The sequence below is a fragment of the Myripristis murdjan genome, chromosome 22 (genome assembly GCF_902150065.1).
Source record: "Myripristis murdjan chromosome 22, fMyrMur1.1, whole genome shotgun sequence".
Taxonomy (NCBI): Eukaryota; Metazoa; Chordata; class Actinopteri; order Holocentriformes; family Holocentridae; genus Myripristis; species Myripristis murdjan.
In genome coordinates, this window is record NC_044001.1 from 12,269,955 (window position 1) to 12,288,561 (window position 18,607).

The 18,607-nt window shown below is 42.8% G+C and overlaps 1 protein-coding gene across 1 annotated transcript; it reads right to left on the bottom strand.

Annotated features, from left to right (window-relative positions):
* Positions 1-3,956: 3,956 nt before the first annotated feature.
* On the bottom strand, positions 3,957-18,108 carry lbh (LBH regulator of WNT signaling pathway). Its single transcript, XM_030045038.1, has 3 exons — positions 17,878-18,108; positions 11,913-12,015; positions 3,957-6,140 (listed from the first exon to the last, which is right to left on the bottom strand). The coding sequence occupies exons 1-3, from the start codon at positions 17,904-17,906 to the stop codon at positions 5,922-5,924; spliced, it is 351 nt and encodes a 116-aa protein (XP_029900898.1). The 5' UTR covers positions 17,907-18,108; the 3' UTR covers positions 3,957-5,921.
* Between the last annotated feature and the right edge of the window lie 499 nt (positions 18,109-18,607).

Consider the following 18,607-nt stretch of genomic DNA (forward strand, 5'->3'; position numbering starts at 1 on the left):
TCGGAGATAAAATTCCAAAAGCAATTTTACCAGGTGCTCCCAATTAGACTTTGAGATCTCAAGTATCTGAGCCCTCTGTTGAGAAGTCATGGAAATAATTTCTTTTAAATCACTCATGTTTATGGTACTGATACAAAAGGAAGTGTGAGGCAAACTGACTCAAACGTGACTTTTTTTTTTGTCCAAGAGAAGGTTAGGAGTGAAATAATAGATAAAGGTAGAGGCCAGTGGACATTTATACATGTTAGACATGCCATTCCACTTATGTGAGTCTATGTGGGAGAGACAGAATGTCTTTTTTTGGGCACTGAACTCTGTGTTTTTGGTTTATTTTCAATGGAGTCTATTGATAGCACTTTAACGAGGCTTTGTTGGAAAAAAAAAAGAAAGAAACTCATCTGGTTTGTTGTTTTTAAACATTCTTGCCTCTAATGACCTCTTGTGCTTTTTGGGTAGTGGAGAAGGGAAAGGACAAAGGGGGTTATAGAGGTTCAGCGAGGGGACATGGATGATTTAACTCAAGTCTTCTTCCCTTTTACTCCCCACTTCCTCTTTGCATCGATGCATGTCTCCCAGTCTCACACCTGTAATGGCACAGCAGCTCCACTCCAGTCCCCTTCACTGTATCTCCAGCATTGCCTCCTCATGTGTCTGTCTCCGTCCATGTCCCTGCCCGTCATACCCACCGCCCCCCACTCCCTCTTCTCTCTTTTTCTTTCCTCTCTTTTTCCACTCTGGTCTCTAGGCAATAAGGATTAGAGTGGCGGGGCCATAAGCTGTCTATTTATATCAACAACAGCCTATGGAAGAGCGGCAGCCTGTGGCTTAGCACATTAACACACAAAAGTACATATGAAAGTGGACGCCAATAGACTTCAATTGATCAAAGCTTTAAAAGCTAGAGGACAAGATGGCATGTGCACTGTTACATCACTCTGCTAAATAGACAATGAATCCCAGGGTGCTTGGAGTCATCTGCGCAAATATGTGCTATAGTTGTGAGTCCAACAGTTGCATTATGTCTTCCATGGTTGGTGCGTTGAAGTGCATCTGCAGAGCGGTTTGGCACAGTATTGAGTGTACTTGACTTTGATTAATTGTGAAGTAGCGCAGGCTTTGTTTTGAATAGCAATTTCTGCGTCGTTGTCATCTATTCTTGACGGGTGTTATCAACTGAGCCTCATTGGGGCTGTGGGATTTTCGGATGTCAGATGCTCTGAAGGAAAGGACAGATGACAAAAACAAGTTACCTCTTTATTTTCATTTTTGTGTCCACAGGATTTGCATTTGTATATCTGTTTGTAACAGTGTTAACTTAATAACATGCTTTCATTTTTATGGGGGCAGAGTGACACCAAGAATTTCTTCAGGAGCATTTCTGCTGTGTTTGCATTTTACCTTATTTCACCAAGTCTTATCTGAGATGATCTACAAAGGGAGACACCAGATCTTCACCTCATGATTTACTTGTGCTGCAATGCAGACACTTTATGTGCCATGCTGTCTCTTTCATGAACCTCCTCCACATCCCTCTTTCCTTCACTGACTCCTTCACCTTCTTGTCCTCCCTTTCTTCTTCTTATATGCCTCTCTGCATATCTTATTCTAGCTCTTCCCTTGTTGACAGTGCCAGAAATGTGTCTAAGCTTGGTGGGCCGTCTCCAGACAGGTTATAAATAACTAGCAGAGTTTTTTTGCCTCATGTCCTGAGAGCTCTACTTTCTTCTCACACTTGAGGAACCATGGGAAAAGAATCTTTCCCTTACGCACATGGCGCTCATAATAACACACACAGTTGTACATAGGATCTCCATGCACATATGCCCCCTCACACGCACACACACACATACACACACACATGCACACTCACAGAACAAACCTTAGTGATATACAGTACTGTTTTAATGCTCAAATAGCAAGGTTGTAGGAACAGAGGCACTGTTTATAATGAAACGTTAACTTTCATTACATAACCTGTACTGTGGGAATGCAGAGTATGCTTTTACAGTCATGTAAGTATGGGAAACTTGCTGAAATAACAGAGTGGGGTGAAAGTCTGAGACAGGGAGAAATGTAGAGAAAGAACAAGAAAACATCGAACTGGAGAATGAGAATAAAAAAAAATAAGGAGAGGGAGTGGAAAAAGGGTTCATTGGATAAGCCTTTTTTTTCCTTGTGACATGCCAGATTCGAGTGTGAGAGGTTATGTTGTGGGTGCACGAAGGGGCTGGCCTGGCTGTGAGTTTATGTAGAGGAGAGAGAGGGAGAGAGAGAGAGGGGGGAGAGAGAAACAGCGTTGATGTGGACTATAGTTGGGCTGGCGGGTCAGACTCTGCTGACACACTGGGATCAGTGATGAGATTGTTTCCACTGGAAAGAATTTCAAGAATGAGCTAGAAGAGCTATCAGTGACTTCACTTTAATACATAGCCAGGCACACACGCTCCCCCACACATTTAAACATAGTGCTGCACGCCAACAATGGTGTGCAAGACACAATCCGTCTCTCGATGTCACCATGGTACACTCATCTTATCACTTGTGAAATGAGTGCCGTTACCTCTGTTCACCAGCAGGGTGGTTAATGAGCAGGTTTACGCTACAAATTGTTTTCTGTCTCACAGAGGATTCAAAATGTAAAGGGCTGTGTTGGAATCAGCTGTGGAGGTTAAATAAAAGAATAACGTAACGCAGAATTAGATATTAGACCGTGATTTCCTGGATATTATGCTGAGAAATGTGGCAATTTATCTTTGAGCTGTCCTGAGGATGGAATAAAATAGAGCCTAAAAAACGATTCTTGCACAAATATAAAGCATGATAAGCTCTGATAAATATCCTCCATTTTGACCTGCTAACATTACTGTGTGTTTTCTGATCCCGAACTCAGTTTTTAGTGCTGACCCAGGGTTGGCAGGGCGTAGCAAGTTTAATTACTGACTCCCTGGACCAGACGCTCTCTGTGCAGTCGCCCTCAACCATTATCACCGGCATGTATTAATAACTCTTATGCTGCTTTTTTTTCCAGGAAGAAGGAAGCAGGATAGAATGTCAGTTCATTGTTCTCTTTCCAGGAAGTGACCTTAAGGCCTTTAGAGCACTGCCTTGGCCAATCTGTGAGGCCCTTGGCCCCCAAAGGCCCTACCACAGCAACTTTTGATGGACTCTTCCTGATACTAGGCAATCAAACTTGACCTTAATGGGCCACTAATACTGGGCAGCAAATCACCTGAGAAGTTTCCACTGTAACAGTGATCAGAAAGCTTTGTGTTTATTCCTGTAAATCCCCCAGTTCCCCATTAGTGCTTTTCCACTCAACCACTTTTTTATTGCTCTTATACCATTGTGGTGAGTGTTTATAGGCAGAGCGTGAGGAGTTGCTTCCACAAGCTTTTATACCAATACGATCCTTGATATTTCTGTAACAGTAAAAGCTTCCAAAAGGTCGTAGCTTGCATCAATGTACTCCAGATGGTAAGATGGCATTGTGAGCATTTTAAATGTGCCTTTGTTTCCGAAAGAACTTGAAAATCAAAGCGCATAGGCTGTTCAGCGCACAAGACGGTGCAAGAGCGAGATTTTATTGTGACTAGCAGCCAGGTTTGTGTGTTTGTGTTTGTGTCGAGGTCGAAGACAGGAAGTAGCATGTGGCCTCTTCTCGCTTCTATATTTGAAACATGTATCCTCATTCGTAGAGGGAGAGAGAAAAAGAGAGATCCTGCGTGCAAGAGATGCCAGGCAGGAAGTAACACTGCTCATCTCTAACCACTGCAGGTGAAGTGAGTGGGGGGAAAAAGGGGGGTTTCACGAAAAGGAAAATGAAAGACAACACAGAGGCAAAGTTCTCTTGAAAACAACACTTTTGAAGCATTGGAGGATTACCCCCGAGAGAAGCTCTTCTCTACCTGTTGTCGTGGCAGTATAACGTTGGAGAGTCAATTATTATCACAGCAGAGTCAAGACAGTTGGATAGCAAATTCAAATGTTTATTTACAGCCTCTGTATTTGTCACAGAGAAAGTGGTCTAAATACAAAAAAACAAGAGAAAGATGGCGGCTAATCTCCCTGAGCTTTACAAAAACAATGTGGGACCTGTAGGTGATAGACAGCAGAAAGAGAAGGATGTTCTGTACACAGCCCTAATGCCATTCAACTGGGAACTTACAAAAAGACCAGAGACAAACTTCAGACATGTTCATTGAACAGAACCTCAGAGAGAACAGATTACATGTACACAAAAGCTGAATACTGTCTCCACAACATGACTGACAGTCTTAATTACTCCAAGATGAATAACTGAACAGTGGCATAAAGGGAAAAAAAAAAAATAGGAACACCCACAATTTTTGCAATTGCATACAGGCAAATAACCAAAACACCATGGTATAAAGCAGGATCAATGAGCTGAGTACAAATAATTGACCAACACTGCTTTGAAAATTTTGCACACTACAAGGGAAACAAATCTGTTTCCCCATAAATATCTTTTGTCAGACTCATTCTGAGAAACTAAGGGACTAGTTTTATCATAAACCAAAAGTTTAATGATGCAAAGCACATTTCAAGCTTATTGTATAACAATATTGTTTCAGCTATTGCCTTTATCATTATTTGTGAACTCATTGATCCTACATTGTGTATCATTTGTGATCTGCATTTCACGGTGTTACAACGTATGGCTGTTTTCAAAAGAATAGGAAGACTAGGTAGGTAGTTAGGACGGTCAACTTTCAGGTGTTTACAGCTCAGAGCTTATTTCAGTCTTTGATACAAATTTGAGAATAAAGTCGACCGAACCTATGGTACAAACAAGATCAAAGCACTATAAAGGGTCAGGGTTGGCTCATTGGGGAACAAGTATTTACACGTCCTTCACTGGGTCTGTACATAAATTTTTGCATGAAAAAAAAAAAAAAATCACAATTTTCCATCATTAACGTCCTTACTCAGCTCTCCCCTTTGAACAATAACCTGCTTGCATCACATTTATTTATGCACACTATTACTCTTACTGTATCATCTAAATACTGTTCATTATAAGGCTTCTAGGGGGCCAAGGTGAGGACAGGATCAAAGCGTTGTGCGCCTCAGTGCATAACAAGCCTTTGTACAATGAATTCATCACTTATGTAGCATGGCACAGCATCAACTACTGGCTTATTTTCCTTCACGTCTTTTTTCTTTTACTTCTCTAAAATGATTCCAGGTTGTCCTTTATGTGAAGGCCTGAATCCTATACCCTCATCACAATGCACCAATATGAACAAAAAAAAATGAAAAAAAAAAAAAAAAAAATTTCCCAGTGACATTTTACACAAAACACCCACTTCTCAAAAACAGACAAATCTATAGACGGCAATGGCAACCACAATATCAATCCAGAAACTCAACACAGGTATGGACAATATACTGTAGACAATTCCCACGGGTACCACATTAGTTATGTATGTGAGTATGAAGTCTCTGGGGTCATGACGCCAGCCATTTTGGAGAAAAGAATGGGAGCAGTAGTAGCACTCTGCAGTGTAAGAGCTGTCCATGGAGCACTGAGCTGCCACTGTCCGACGGGACGTCCATTCTGGGTCGAGACACACGGGGTGGGAGAAAGTGTGCGTGTGCGAGTCTTCTTTTCAAGTCTGACTGGGTGGGTGAGAGGTCCGGGAAGATGAATTATTGTGTATTTGCGAGGAGCCGTGTGTGTTTATGTATTGCTTCTCTTGTGGACGTGATGCTTTGGTTTCAAAGAAAACGAGATGGCATCACTAGACGTTTAATGTGTGCCTGCCCGTTCGTCTGCTGGAGTTGTGAGGTGCAATGTAACCAGTGTGTGAAGGGGAAGGAGGAGGGGGGTAGAGAGAGGAAAAGAAAAGAGAGAGAAAGAGAAAGAGAAAGAAGAGAGAGAGAACACTGCAACTCAGCCTCTAGTGCTGAGAGTTCTGTGCCGGCTGTCCATTTTGGATGCTGCCATTATTCTGCTCCTCTTCCTCCTCTTCCTCTTCCTCTTCACTGACCAGGAACTCCTCTGGGGGCCAGCGAAGCTCCCCGCTCTCGACTTCACCCTCTGTTGGCTCCACCACGATGGATGGCAGCCGGTCTTTCAGCTTACAGCAACGATCAAAGTCTGAGGGGTCAGGGAATATCTGCAAGGGAAGAAGGAAAGGGCAAAATATTGATTCTGAACCCAAGAGTGCTAATGCAGTTTGGTTTCTGAGCCGCTGAGCCAGGAACGTCCGCTGTGCTACTGGCCTATTGGCTTATTGTATTTGGGAGAATTACTGTGTTATGTAGTGAACTGGAGGTGACGACAGGTGGTTCTTGGTAGAGTTAAATTGATTTATCATTTTACAGATATATTAAAGGAAGATTTTTTTTTATTCTTTTGCACAATAATTGATACTGAATATCGGCACAAAATACAGGCTATTGGCAGTTTTAATTACAAAAATGACATCAATAAGTATTGGTCTTGAAAAACACCTAATTCTTGGACATGAAAACTTAATTTTGAGCCATCGAGACATGTCGTAAATGTAACTAACCTAGAGGTCTGATAGGATGTGACCGCTTGATAACGCCAGCGACAGACATGCTCTTGACCATCCTATTTTCCTACGGCATCTAGGTTTCTACATACTGGCGCTCACCCAAATATTGCCACATGGCATAGTTACATCAGCATCTGAGTAATGGTAAATGAAGCATGTGTGCTGAGACTTGAATGCGGCATCATGTTTAATCTAAATGCTTTGACAGGCAATGTGCCAAAGCAGCTCCTAGCTGCTTACAAAGTTATCCAACATCACATCACTGTACGCTGAAGATTAAACAAGAGCATAATCGTTGCATTGCAAATGGACAAAAATGTGAAAATGGAGGGAAGGAAATCAAGCAGTTTGTGGATGTGGCAACTGCTATGGTAAATTAGACATAAAAGTTAAAGGTTCACCAAGAGATGATTAGTTGATAAATACGCTGAAATAATTTGTAGCGATATGGATTTGAGAAAAAAGCTGAGAAAATGATAGAAAATAAAGTGAATATTTACAAATCCAACCAAATAGCTCTGCAGCTTGCCACACTCAAATGTTTGGATGCAAACTGAAGGGCATGAGAGACATCCTGACAAGAGAGATTACATGCATTCCCTGTCCTGGCAAGATTGGACATCAACCTCCGACTTTCTCTGTTCTCAGGAACCAGAGAAATGGCCCAGGGGAAAAAGCCTGCCACTCCTGGTCCAAGAACAGCATTTTTTGCTGTTGTTTGGATAAAGTGGAAGAATATTTTTAGACCTGCATATTTCACTCTGAGACATTGGAAGGGGAAAGCGATGTCGCTGTCTGGGCAAAGAGCCCAGTGGAAAGAAAGCATTAGATGAGGCAGGAGAGAGACTGAGACAGGGTGAGGGGGAGAGAGAGGGGATCCAGCTGTGTCCAAGTCTCCATGAATTCCATAGGAGAGGGATGAGAAGGGAGGAAAAAGACAAAATGTTCCAAAATATGCCTTGTAAATGTGAGAATTTGACAGGTTGCGAAAGCATACATGAATGGGAAGGCGACTTATGTATTCTCTGAAAACAGCTGTGTGCAAAACCACGCAAGAGGTGTGATTATGTGTGTACAATTATTTGTGTGCGAGTGTGTCTGTGTTCATGTGTAAAGGCTGAATGTATCAGCATTTCCTGGCCTGTGTTGCTAGGACTCACTGTGCGTCAGCACCAAGGGGAGTTAGGCAGTGAATGCCCTTGCCATTGGACCCCTAGCTAACACATGTCATAGCTTGTTTCACTTCCAGGGACGGGAAACAACGACACATCCTCAGCAAGGCACAATGCTGGCTATTTTAGGTTCTTGTGGGTTGGGGGGCGCAAGCTGTAAGCCTGAATCATGACAGTGCTTAGTGAGATGGTAATCCAGTCCTGTTACATCAGTGACACCACTTACTCCTCCTCCTCCTCCTCCTCCTCCTCCTCCTCCCCCGGTATATAGGTCTAACATGTACTGCAATACCTTGTATAGGTGCAGCTGGCAGTTAAGTGATAGTCATGCAATTTGGATCAAAACCAGTGGCAGCCACAGTGGAGGAAATGACTGGTGGTAATGTCATTGCTATATATCACTAGTCCAAGGACTGGCGGGGACCTTGGGCAAACAGCCAAGATAAGGCAGTATAGAGTGGAGATGGGAAGTGGAGAGGAAGTGGCACACTGACACCCTCTGTTTCTCCCATTTCCCCTCCTCCACCTCTGCCATTCTCTCAGACAGACTCACAGCTGGGGTGTGAACTGTCGGGAAAGGAAGCTCACACTTTGCTACGGGTCAGTCTGCATCCTCACAGACACAACTTCTCTATACAGCATGGCATGAATGGGCTTCACAAAGAGTTTTCCAAATGTATCGTATTCTTGTTCTTAATAAAAATGTGATGATTTAGAGATTGATCCACAAGGGAATTTTTTTCACCCTTCTGATTAGGGCAAAGAGTCAATCAGCCAGTGTAGTGTCGCTGGAGCAGATAGCAGCAAATTAAGGCCACGTTCAGACTGCCAGCCCAAATCCGATTTTTAGCCCATCCAGATTGAAACTGGATGGCTCTTTTGTAGTCTGAACAGTCACAAATCACATGAAATCCAATTTTTGCAAATCTGATCGAAACCACATTCGGGAGGTAGTTTCAGATCACATTTGGACAGATGCGTCTGAGTCTGAACAGCTCCAAACACTCACATCGGTTTTGACTGTCCGTGACGTCACTCTACTCTACACTACACGCGCTGGATGACGCCTCCGCACCAACGTCGTTGCTACAGCAACCTGTCAGATCGGTCAATGATGTGGCCCAGTCTGAACAGAGTCAGATCTGATTTGGACACTTGCTAAAAACAGTGTGGACAGTCAGCCCTAAAAATCGGATTTGAGAAGGAATCTGATTTGAATCAGATTCGCCTGCAGTCTGAACGCGGCCTAAGGGCCTACTCACTTTAGGCCCAGTTGCTCTGTATCGTGCTGAAGCACAAATGCCCCCTCTCCCCAGTCCCCTGCTGGCCTGCACTCACATTACCCAAAGCCCAACTGCGCTTAAGCGCGATTGCCTCCAGTACACGTCATCACGTTGAAATTTGAATGGCCTGATGTCATTATAAATCGACTTTTGTTTATACGCGGATGCAGCAGTACAACGGACAACGACACAGACAACATGGTTGATTATTGATTGCGCAAGGCGGCAATTCGCAGTTAATCGTGCTGCGCACATAAAATGATTTTGCGGAGGCAGGAAGAAACGGGGAGGGACGGTTGCACGATTTACATCATATCCACGTTCGCGCGCTGTGTGTGTGACCGTGCATGTGCTCGTGCATGAACACTCGTACCGTGCTGAAGCACGCCCCGTCCAACCGTGCCAGAGCGGAGGAAGTGTACTGTGCTGAAGCACAGAACAGAGCGCTCACACTAGTCAAATAATCCGGATTTTGGGGTCAAACGTGCTTGGGCATGGCATGTGAGTAGCCCCTTACTCATGTATATTTTGCTAGGTATCGGCACATGGGCCTGGTTCAAACCCTAACCCTCCAACTGGAGAACAACCTCAAGTCATCTTCCTGCTCACCAGCAGTTTTAATTTGATCAATTTCAATCTTGTTTTTCCATAGCCAATGGTTATACACTAAATAGTTTATCCGTGAAGTGGCCTGTATTGATGAAATTACCCTATTTTTCCAATTCCTCTTATTATATCACCCCGTGCCCAAATGTCAGGCTAAGAATAGCAAGTAACTTAAACTAAAATAGCATTGATTTAAGTAGGTTTGTTTCAAAGGAGGTCCTATTGAGTAGACAATAAAACAAAGCCATTGGAAACAGCTTGTCAAGACCACCTGATGGCTTGCTCCTGATCTCCCTGCATCTGCAGTATTTATTTTTGTGAAAGGCCACAGTAATTTACAGAAGATTCCCAGAACATACATTTCGCATGTAAGTGTAAATTTACTGTGTGGTTGTCAGTAACCTCCCAAGTCTTTTACTGCTTGTATCATCAAAAATTTGGGGGATTTTTTTGCTGTGACATTACTTTTACAGTGTAAATCCACAGTATCCATCATCATCTTACATTTAAAATACCAGTGTGTTCTCTATTAATAGCCAATCATACTTATCAGACAGATCAGCAAATATTCTAGATGCAATTACATTTCAACAAAAATAATTGCTTCAATCTCATTAGCCTTTTGAAGTCTTACATAACATTACTAGAATAGCACTGAAGATTATGGTTTTGTCATACAAAAACAAACTAGCCTGGTTCAGGGTCCTGTGAGGTTTAGCAGATTAAAAAGGATAATTCTGGTTATTTTCAACCACGGCTTTTTTCCTGCCGTGTTTGCCGTCATGATAGCGTAGTGTGTTGAAAATGTCATCACTTACTACCAGATTGCTGAGAGTGCTGTTGTCCAATACATCCATACTATGAGTAATCTCGTGATTAAAAAAAAAAAAAAAAAAAAAACGTGATTAAAACATCTTTTCAACACAGTGACACCCACGCTGCACAATTATAACATTTCAGCTATGAAGCCCATTTGATACTTTTTTAAGCCTTGATCACGCACTTCCTTTTTTTTTTTTTTTTTTTTTTTTTTTAAACTTTGCTTGCTGCTGGGCTTCTGCCACATCCAAATCATAATGGAAGAAATGCAAAAGCAGGATTTAGTGTCTTCAATTTGAAAGCATTCTTTATGTGTTTTACTCACTGCACACCCACATTCAAAGTCATTCATATTTCTGAATTTAAAATCAACCGTAATCAAACTGCTGCACATATTACACACTTTTTGTGAGCGTGGTTGTTTGTATTAATGAATATAACTGACAAACTGTGGGCTGCTGTAAATTTGTTGCCATGTTTACCATTTGTGTTGACACACGTATAGAATGAGCGATGCCAGATATCATATCTTACTTAAAAAAAAATCCCCACAAATCCTATTTGTAGTTACAACTATGAGGCTGATGAAAGCAACTCCTTCACAATCCGCAGTGTAAATTTACAGAACATCACTGAACGCAGCATCAGTGGTCCACTTGCCAATCACCTTATGCTCGTGAAAATAGCTTATTACCACAATTTATGCAATTTTTATTCAATACGTAATTGAACATTGGATGTAAAAAGTTCACTTTGCAGTGTGTCTTTTATTGCAAGATTGTTTTTTAGTCACTTTTTGGATTCTGCACCCGTTGGCCCTCCTTGTGTGTGTGTGTGTCTGTGTGTGTGTGTGTGTGTGTGTGTGTGTGTGTGTGTGTGTGTGTGTGTGTGTGTGTGTGAGTGTGTGTGTGTGTGAGTGTGTGTGTGTGTGTGTGGGACAGCAGCTTTCCCGGCAACCTGGAGATATAAAACCTCTACAGTGTATAAGAGATGACATTTTCAACACAATCAATCTTCATGATGGCAAAAAGTAGGAAAATAAGCCCCAAGCTAAAAAAAAAAAAAAAAAAACTGGAATTATCCTTTAAGACCCATGCTGGAACAAAAAATCCTATTTTAATCCCACCCTCTCCCTCAGAAGCCTGGGACCCCAGAAAGACATGTTGCTCAATTGTTATTCTCTAGTTTTCTTTTTCCTCCCCCGAGTCGGTGGGAAAAATGCTGATGTCTTGATTCTCCTCTGTTCCAACCTAAATGTAGACTCTGTTCACATTTCACAAATAGAAAGGTAGTGGCAGCCTGTCCATGCTGACGTCAGTCCAATACATAATTAATGGATGCAGACGGGTATAAACAACCAGGCCGTATAAAAATGTTAGGGGTAGAGAACTGGGATGGAAGGAATATTTTACCATCATGCATGCATGTGTGTGTGTGTGTGTGTGTGTGTGTGTGTGCATGTGTGTGTGCATGTGTGTATGTCCTACCTGGAAGGAGAGCCTGTCCTTGCTAGGGCTGAGCCTCATGTCCTCCATGGGGGTGCTGTTGATCATCACCTCAGTCATATCTCGGCTGGGCACAAACACTGGGCTGCGGGGGTCAAATGAGGAAAACAAATGGAGGTTGTACATCATCTGAGACCGTACATTTACAATACACCATGATGATACTTCTGCTACTTCACATGGCGAGCTGTTCAGGACAAAAACGCAGCAGACACTAAATCTCATCACTTTAATTAAAACAGAGGAACCTCTGTGTGCGTCATCCCACGAGAAAATGAATGAGCTACACATAACCTTCTTAACACTAAAAAGGCAATAGCAGTAATTCACAAATGAGGCCTACATTATAGGCATCTTTCCCTCTGAGTTTTTATATTTTTCAATATTTGGTATGCATTTGTGCACACTGAGCACATGAGACAATGAGGAAAATTTGCTTGAAGACTGTAGTATGTAGTTAGGACTTAGATACTGTAAATCTTAATAGAAGGAGCTGGCAATGTTGAAACACTGCATCTACACACACAGAGTTGTTAAAAGTCTTGTTTTACTTCACTGCACACGTTTTACTGTTTTGTTTTTACTTGGCCTGTCTTGACCTCAGCACATCAAACATCCAGCCCATGCCCTACTGTGCTATTGCACTGCAAAGCTGCACAGCTCGTGATGTGGTTTGCATACGGTGGCCATGTCTAAATACAGGAGGATGTGCTCTTGCACTAGCAGAGAGGGAACAGAGTCATTGTGAGAGCGTGCTGTGGGCGTGCAGCAGTATTTGACTGGGTTGGAACCTAATGCTCTTAGTTCCATCAAAGCTTGGCCAAACTTTCCATTTTAGATGAAAGTAACGAGAGCTTGTTTATCTATGTTTAGTGCATGCACTGTCCGGCATAGTAAAGCTCTAAAAAAATGACGTGAAGCAGGTCTCAGGGCTGACATAGATGCTGTCCTGAGACAAGATGCTCTGCAGCCTTCTCACGCTGTCTATTTAAAGCCTGGTGCCTGGTGGTCAGTGGCCACAGGCTTGTGGTCAGTGTGGTCACCAGCCATATAGAACAAAGAAAAAAAGAACATGACAAGCAGCCCACTTACATACACACATTATCTGATTCAACAGTCATGGGCTTTTGGGGGGGCAAAAAAAATGCATGGACTGTGCTTGACCTACTTTGAATATTAAATAAAAATGTTTATTTTTGGAGTTGGCTGAATTGTGAATCATTTCAACATACTAATGATAAACAAAATGTTTTGGAATGGAACCATAATTACATAAAAGATGTATTAGTCTGAAGTAATTTCACTGTTCACCACAGCTCTGTTCATCTGACATACCCCCTCTCGACTGAGCGCTGCATCTATTTGATACCTCTGTAAAGTGAAAAGCTCTCTCTCTGTGTCTCTGCATTCAGTATTTGATAGGGCGCAGAAAGACAATCGTTTAAGTCCCTTTATGTGACAAACAAACCCCTTATCACTTTCAGTTTGCAAATTGTCTGCCTTTGCAACATGAAACACATTTACCATTTGGATTTTCAGGGCAAAAACAGTCATGGCTCTTTTTCTCCATTTATGACTCATCACTCACTCTACTAAGAATTCTCTCTCTCTCTATATATATATATATATATATATTGTAGATTTCTGTCTGTCTCTGTTTATCTGCAAGTGTTTCTCCCAAAACACTGTCACGAAAACTCTGTCCACTTGTAAATGGACCTTCAATTCCAACAAACTGCTGTGGATAAAAATAAGCAGACACAGGACAAAATAATTTTGAAAAAAAGTTTCGGTTCGTTCTCAACTTCCAGGTAGAGACAAAAAAAAAAAAAAAAGGTTCTGCCATTATTTCATGCAGATTAAGCTTCAGATTAAACCTCTAAACTCCCACAAATCCAATAATTTCAGATAAGCCTCTGGGATGTCCAATTTTTTGCGTCATGTCACTTGCATCCTTTTGAATCAGTGTTATCAAACTGATGAAGTGTTGAGGTGTGTATCTATTTTTTTGGAATCAAGTACATTAAGTGCAAACACAATAAGAGTATACGATGGGTCATGACTTCAATCTGTGCTATCTGAGGATTCAAACATGAATGCGATAAGCAAACTTTTCCTTACCAAGTAGTATCTGCAGTAAGCTCCATGATGCTACTCATCAGCTGAGCTTATCCAAAAGGGAAAAAATTAAATATGTATAGACTAGACCTTCAGAGGACACTAGATCTAAATTTGACATCACATTTTCTATTCAGTTTTTTATCTATTCATGAAGTATCCTGTGAAACTAATGTATGTGAAAATATGTGTGTTATCTGTATGTTTTTTTGGTGCGTGTCATCTTCTATTTTGTATTATCACCACTGGAAGAGGAGACTGTAATTTAAAGAAAAAAAATTATATCTGCTCATTATCAGAAGCAGCGTTATCCTGAGGAGGAGAGCATCGCGTGACGTGAGTCAACAATCACAGCAGGGCATCATTAAACCCTCAAGCAACAGCAACTGCTATTTTATCAATCAGTTTTTCCATCCCTAAATTTACACAAACCCCTTGTCGCTTGCATGAGGAAACACTGACGTCACACAGCACAGAGGATGGCAAGGGTGGATGGCTAATTACAAAATGTGAGAACTGAGCAGCTTCTTGTTGAATCACCCGAACCTTTCCTGCACTAGTCAGATGACAGTGCTTTGCTTGGCCAAAACAATAGCCGGATATCTAAAAATAAAAAATAAAAAGGAGGCTTGAAGGATACGCAAGGTTTAACATGGAAAAAATAATGTCAGCTGGGGCTGCTCTTGAACTTATTTCATCCTTGAGTGGGGTGCAGAGGAGGGTGAGGCAGACACGCAAAAGCAAGGGAGGAGGGGATGGAAGGATGAACACAGAGTGGTGACAGTGAAGACCTGAGCAGGGGAGAGGAGAGGAGAAGGAGGAGGGGAGAAAGATAAACACTCAAGCCTTGCCAGTCATATTTCTGTTCAGGGATCGTATAAACATCCTGCTCGGCTAAGAATAACAGAACATCGGCCTAATAAAACATAAAGGGGCACAATGAGAAGGAAGTGGGGGTGCATACGTAACAATTCAACCTAGGAGGGAACAAACATACATACATACATACCAGTCACATCTATTACTCCTATAAGTGTCAAGCATGGTTGAACAATGTGTCCCTTTCCCAAAGTGGAATACTTTCTTCCTAGAGAGGACTCGTTAAGTGTTCTATAAGCAACCAAACCTTAAAAGCATGACGTAAGATGAGCATGGACCACAGCTGAGGGAATAATTGGTTATGGCCTGGGACACACGCTTGACAATTAGGAATGTACAGTCAGTCCTACAAGTTAATACAATCATGCTTTAACATAGTTAGAATAGACTGACTGTGGGCAAACTAGCGGAAATAGTTTCAATGCCACACCATCCCTCCTCTGGCACAGTCAGGACCCGGTCCTCAGGTTCTTCGTGTGCCAACATGGCAGCATTTTGGTAAACCTCTTTACCTCTTAACCCAGTCGAGATCATGTACACCTAGTCCTGCCAGCGTCCTAATGCCAGGCCCCGTCAGAGCCCAGATGGACTACAAGTTCTGGCACAAGACGCACTGTCAGTCATGTACCATGTACCCAGAACAACGGGCAAAACCGATTACCAGGCCTTACATACGTGCAATATTTTTTAAAAAACAGCATATCAAAGAGGAAGTCTAAATTCATCATTAAATGCCCTTTACAGTGCACCTTAAGCCCCACATACTTCATGTCAGAAGTACAAAGGGCTTCACAATTCACAGAAACGCCCGCCTCACGTGAGGACACGTGCGATGATGTCTTCCAGTAACTCTGTGGATTAATGCCATAGACACTGCAGCCAATTGACACAAATTATTCCATTGGGGTTTTTTTTGTCTCCCGGAGGAATGAAGAGTGGAAAAATGCACTGACCCAGTGACCGGTGCAGGTGGAAACATCACGTGTTTAACAATCTCTTCCATCTTTGCTTTGAACATATTCTAAATAGCCCACCTTTTTTTATATCATTGGCAGACACTCTTATTAATGGGGTAGTGGTTTTAAGGTGAGCACTGCGATCCTTAAAATGTCATCTATGAGGCTCAAAATTGTTCTGAGGATGCCTACATGCGGCTGCTGTTAATATAAAATGGAAGAATGACACAAAATATCCGAGTACATTTAAACCCATGGTCCTCCCAGTGTCCAGACTATAAAAAGGCCCAGACCATGAAAGCTGTGTGGGTGTATGATGGTGGGTGTATGGTGGTGCTGACAGGCAGGAACTGCACTGATCTTCACCACAGTCTCTCCAAATCAACCAGACTGGATATTGCATCTTGCATTATCGACATTGTTTCCCCTCTGCAACCCACAGCTCTTGCGATGCACATCATAAACCCCAGCTGACAATACTGCTGACAGTCCATGCCAACGCTGAGCTGTCCACCAGCCAAATCACACGACTCCGGAGGTGGGTGGGTGGTGGCTGTGGAGGGGGTGGTGTAAGACCCCCAGGAGCGAATCTGCCACCGAATCCACAACAAAGATCAGGTTACCAGTGCAGTGCTTGATGGGAGTCACATCAAGGAGTAAAATTTTATTGACCCTCTGTCAATCTGAGCTGAACACCTGAGCTGCCTATATGCACTGCAGGAGTAGAGGATAATGCTGCGTTCTCTTTTGGTGAAAACAAACTTCTAGTGTTAGTGTTGCAATGAGAAGAAAGAGGTTTTCCTGTTCACATGCAGATTCAAAGCTACTCATTCAAAAGATAAGCCGAAGCGGCAGCATGAATGTCCATTTCATATAGCTCTAAATTGTTTTAAGCCATGTCTTTGAAAAAGAAAGAAAGAAAAAAATCATCTCTGAAGCAGAGTAATGGGGAAAGTCCAGTAACAAGACAGAGAGGAGGGTTTTCCACGCACTACAGCACTCAAAGTATCTTCACAGAACAGAGAAGCACAGGCCTGTAGCAGAGGCGAGAGAGCAGAGTGTGGTTACAGTAAAGAGGTTAAGTCTACACTTCCTGGTATAGACAGCCAGAGGCCTGCTGAGGTTTGAAGAGAGAAGCAAAACAATGTTTCAAAGTGACTTGCATATCCTCTGTGCACACAGGCGAAGCATTTCAGATAGATAAGTGTGCCTAATGGCTGACAAAAAAACAAATGAGGCGCCATTCCTTATGACGAGTGTCAAAAAGTCACGTAAATCAAGCTGTGAATACTGGTTACAAACAGTTATGGTGAGACAAATTACACTTCACAGTAATGGACTGAGAAAGTATATCCACCCCTGTTTGCACTGCACCTGCAGCACATGCAGACCACTGGATGAAGACCAGTGCGCTTCCAACCGTCCACATCCCTGCTACAATGCTCAAGGAGCAGCAAATCAAATCTTTTGTGCTTCATGGTTCAGGAAAGGTCTTGAGAAGTGGATTAAAGTGCGCTTCATCCCTAAATAGAGACAGCTCAAAATGAAGCATACCAGACATGCACTCTCTCCTTCCGTTCCTCTCGTCCTGTCTCTGAGGTGTTCATCTTGACCTTTCTGAAATCCCATCCACCCAAAAATTAGGAGACACCCCAAGGCTTTTTTTTTTTTTTTTTCCAAACTGGTTATGCTGTGACCTTTTCCATTTCAGAGGCAACACCCCACAGAACAACTCAAAGGAAACAACTGTGGGTGTGCAGCACTAAGGTAATCAAAGTTATTCTGAGGGAACTGCATCATCAGACAAAATTAAAGGCTTCATTTATTAGTTACTTCATTAGTGGTCGGGTGCAACGCCCAAAGCCCATTAAATTAATTTCTTTTCCGAGTGAACACGCCCCCAGGAGAAGCACAAAGCAAGCCAAACACTGCTGCTGTTCACGCAGGTACAATGAACAGGTTGAAGTCAAAGCCGAAAAGGTGCGAGTACTCACCAGTATATCTGCGGGGAATATACAGACATGAATTCACACCTGCTGTCTATTCTGGCGATTAGGGAATCTTTTCAGAGACTAAGTTCTCTCTCTTTATTGTTTTTCTTTCTTTTTTGTTTTCCTCCGAGGCGGGGACGGAGCGCACACGCAAACCGAAAGTGACAACTGGTATGACACGGCTGAAGCGCACAAAACTGTAGCTCTGTAATTTGGTGCGTCTGATCAGCGAGACAGTTGTGCGGAGCATTTATGCAAGAGGCGTGTACTTGTGTCGCCGGAGACACACCCCCTCCACCAGGGCCAGAAATCTTCAATGGCAGCTTATTATCAGCAGGAGCCAATCAGAGGATAGATGTCTCGCTGCCCCCCTCTCACCCTACACCCCCCCACCCCGTCCCAATGACGGCAGCAAGGACTGAACCCTCTCATTGGGAATGGACAAGATACTGCATGATGCTATTGATTTGTAGTCGCCAAGGCAACAAAATGACAGCCCTGCCTGCCGCTTGAATGACAAAACCACACTGATTCGCCATTAGGCAGTCCGTGACGTTTATCCAAATGAGGGATGAGGGAGGGGGGAGGATGGGCGAGGGGGAGGGGGAAGAGAGAGGGAGGGGGGCAGCTCCACTCCCTGGGCTCATTCACAAATATATTCCAAGGACAAGTCAATGTCCGCATATTTCAGCAGCAATGCAACTGAGCCGGTGCTCTTTGCTTTTACTTGTTT

Excerpts from the sequence above, each read along its gene's own strand:
- lbh (XM_030045038.1), bottom strand. The coding sequence starts at position 17,906 with ATGTCTGTATATTCCCCGCAGATATACTG. Across the intron at positions 12,016-17,877 it reads TATTCCCCGCAGATATACTG|CCCAGTGTTTGTGCCCAGCC; the intron begins GTGAGTACTCGC and ends TGACCCCCGCAG. Across the intron at positions 6,141-11,912 it reads AGGACAGGCTCTCCTTCCAG|ATATTCCCTGACCCCTCAGA; the intron begins GTAGGACATACA and ends CTTCCCTTGCAG.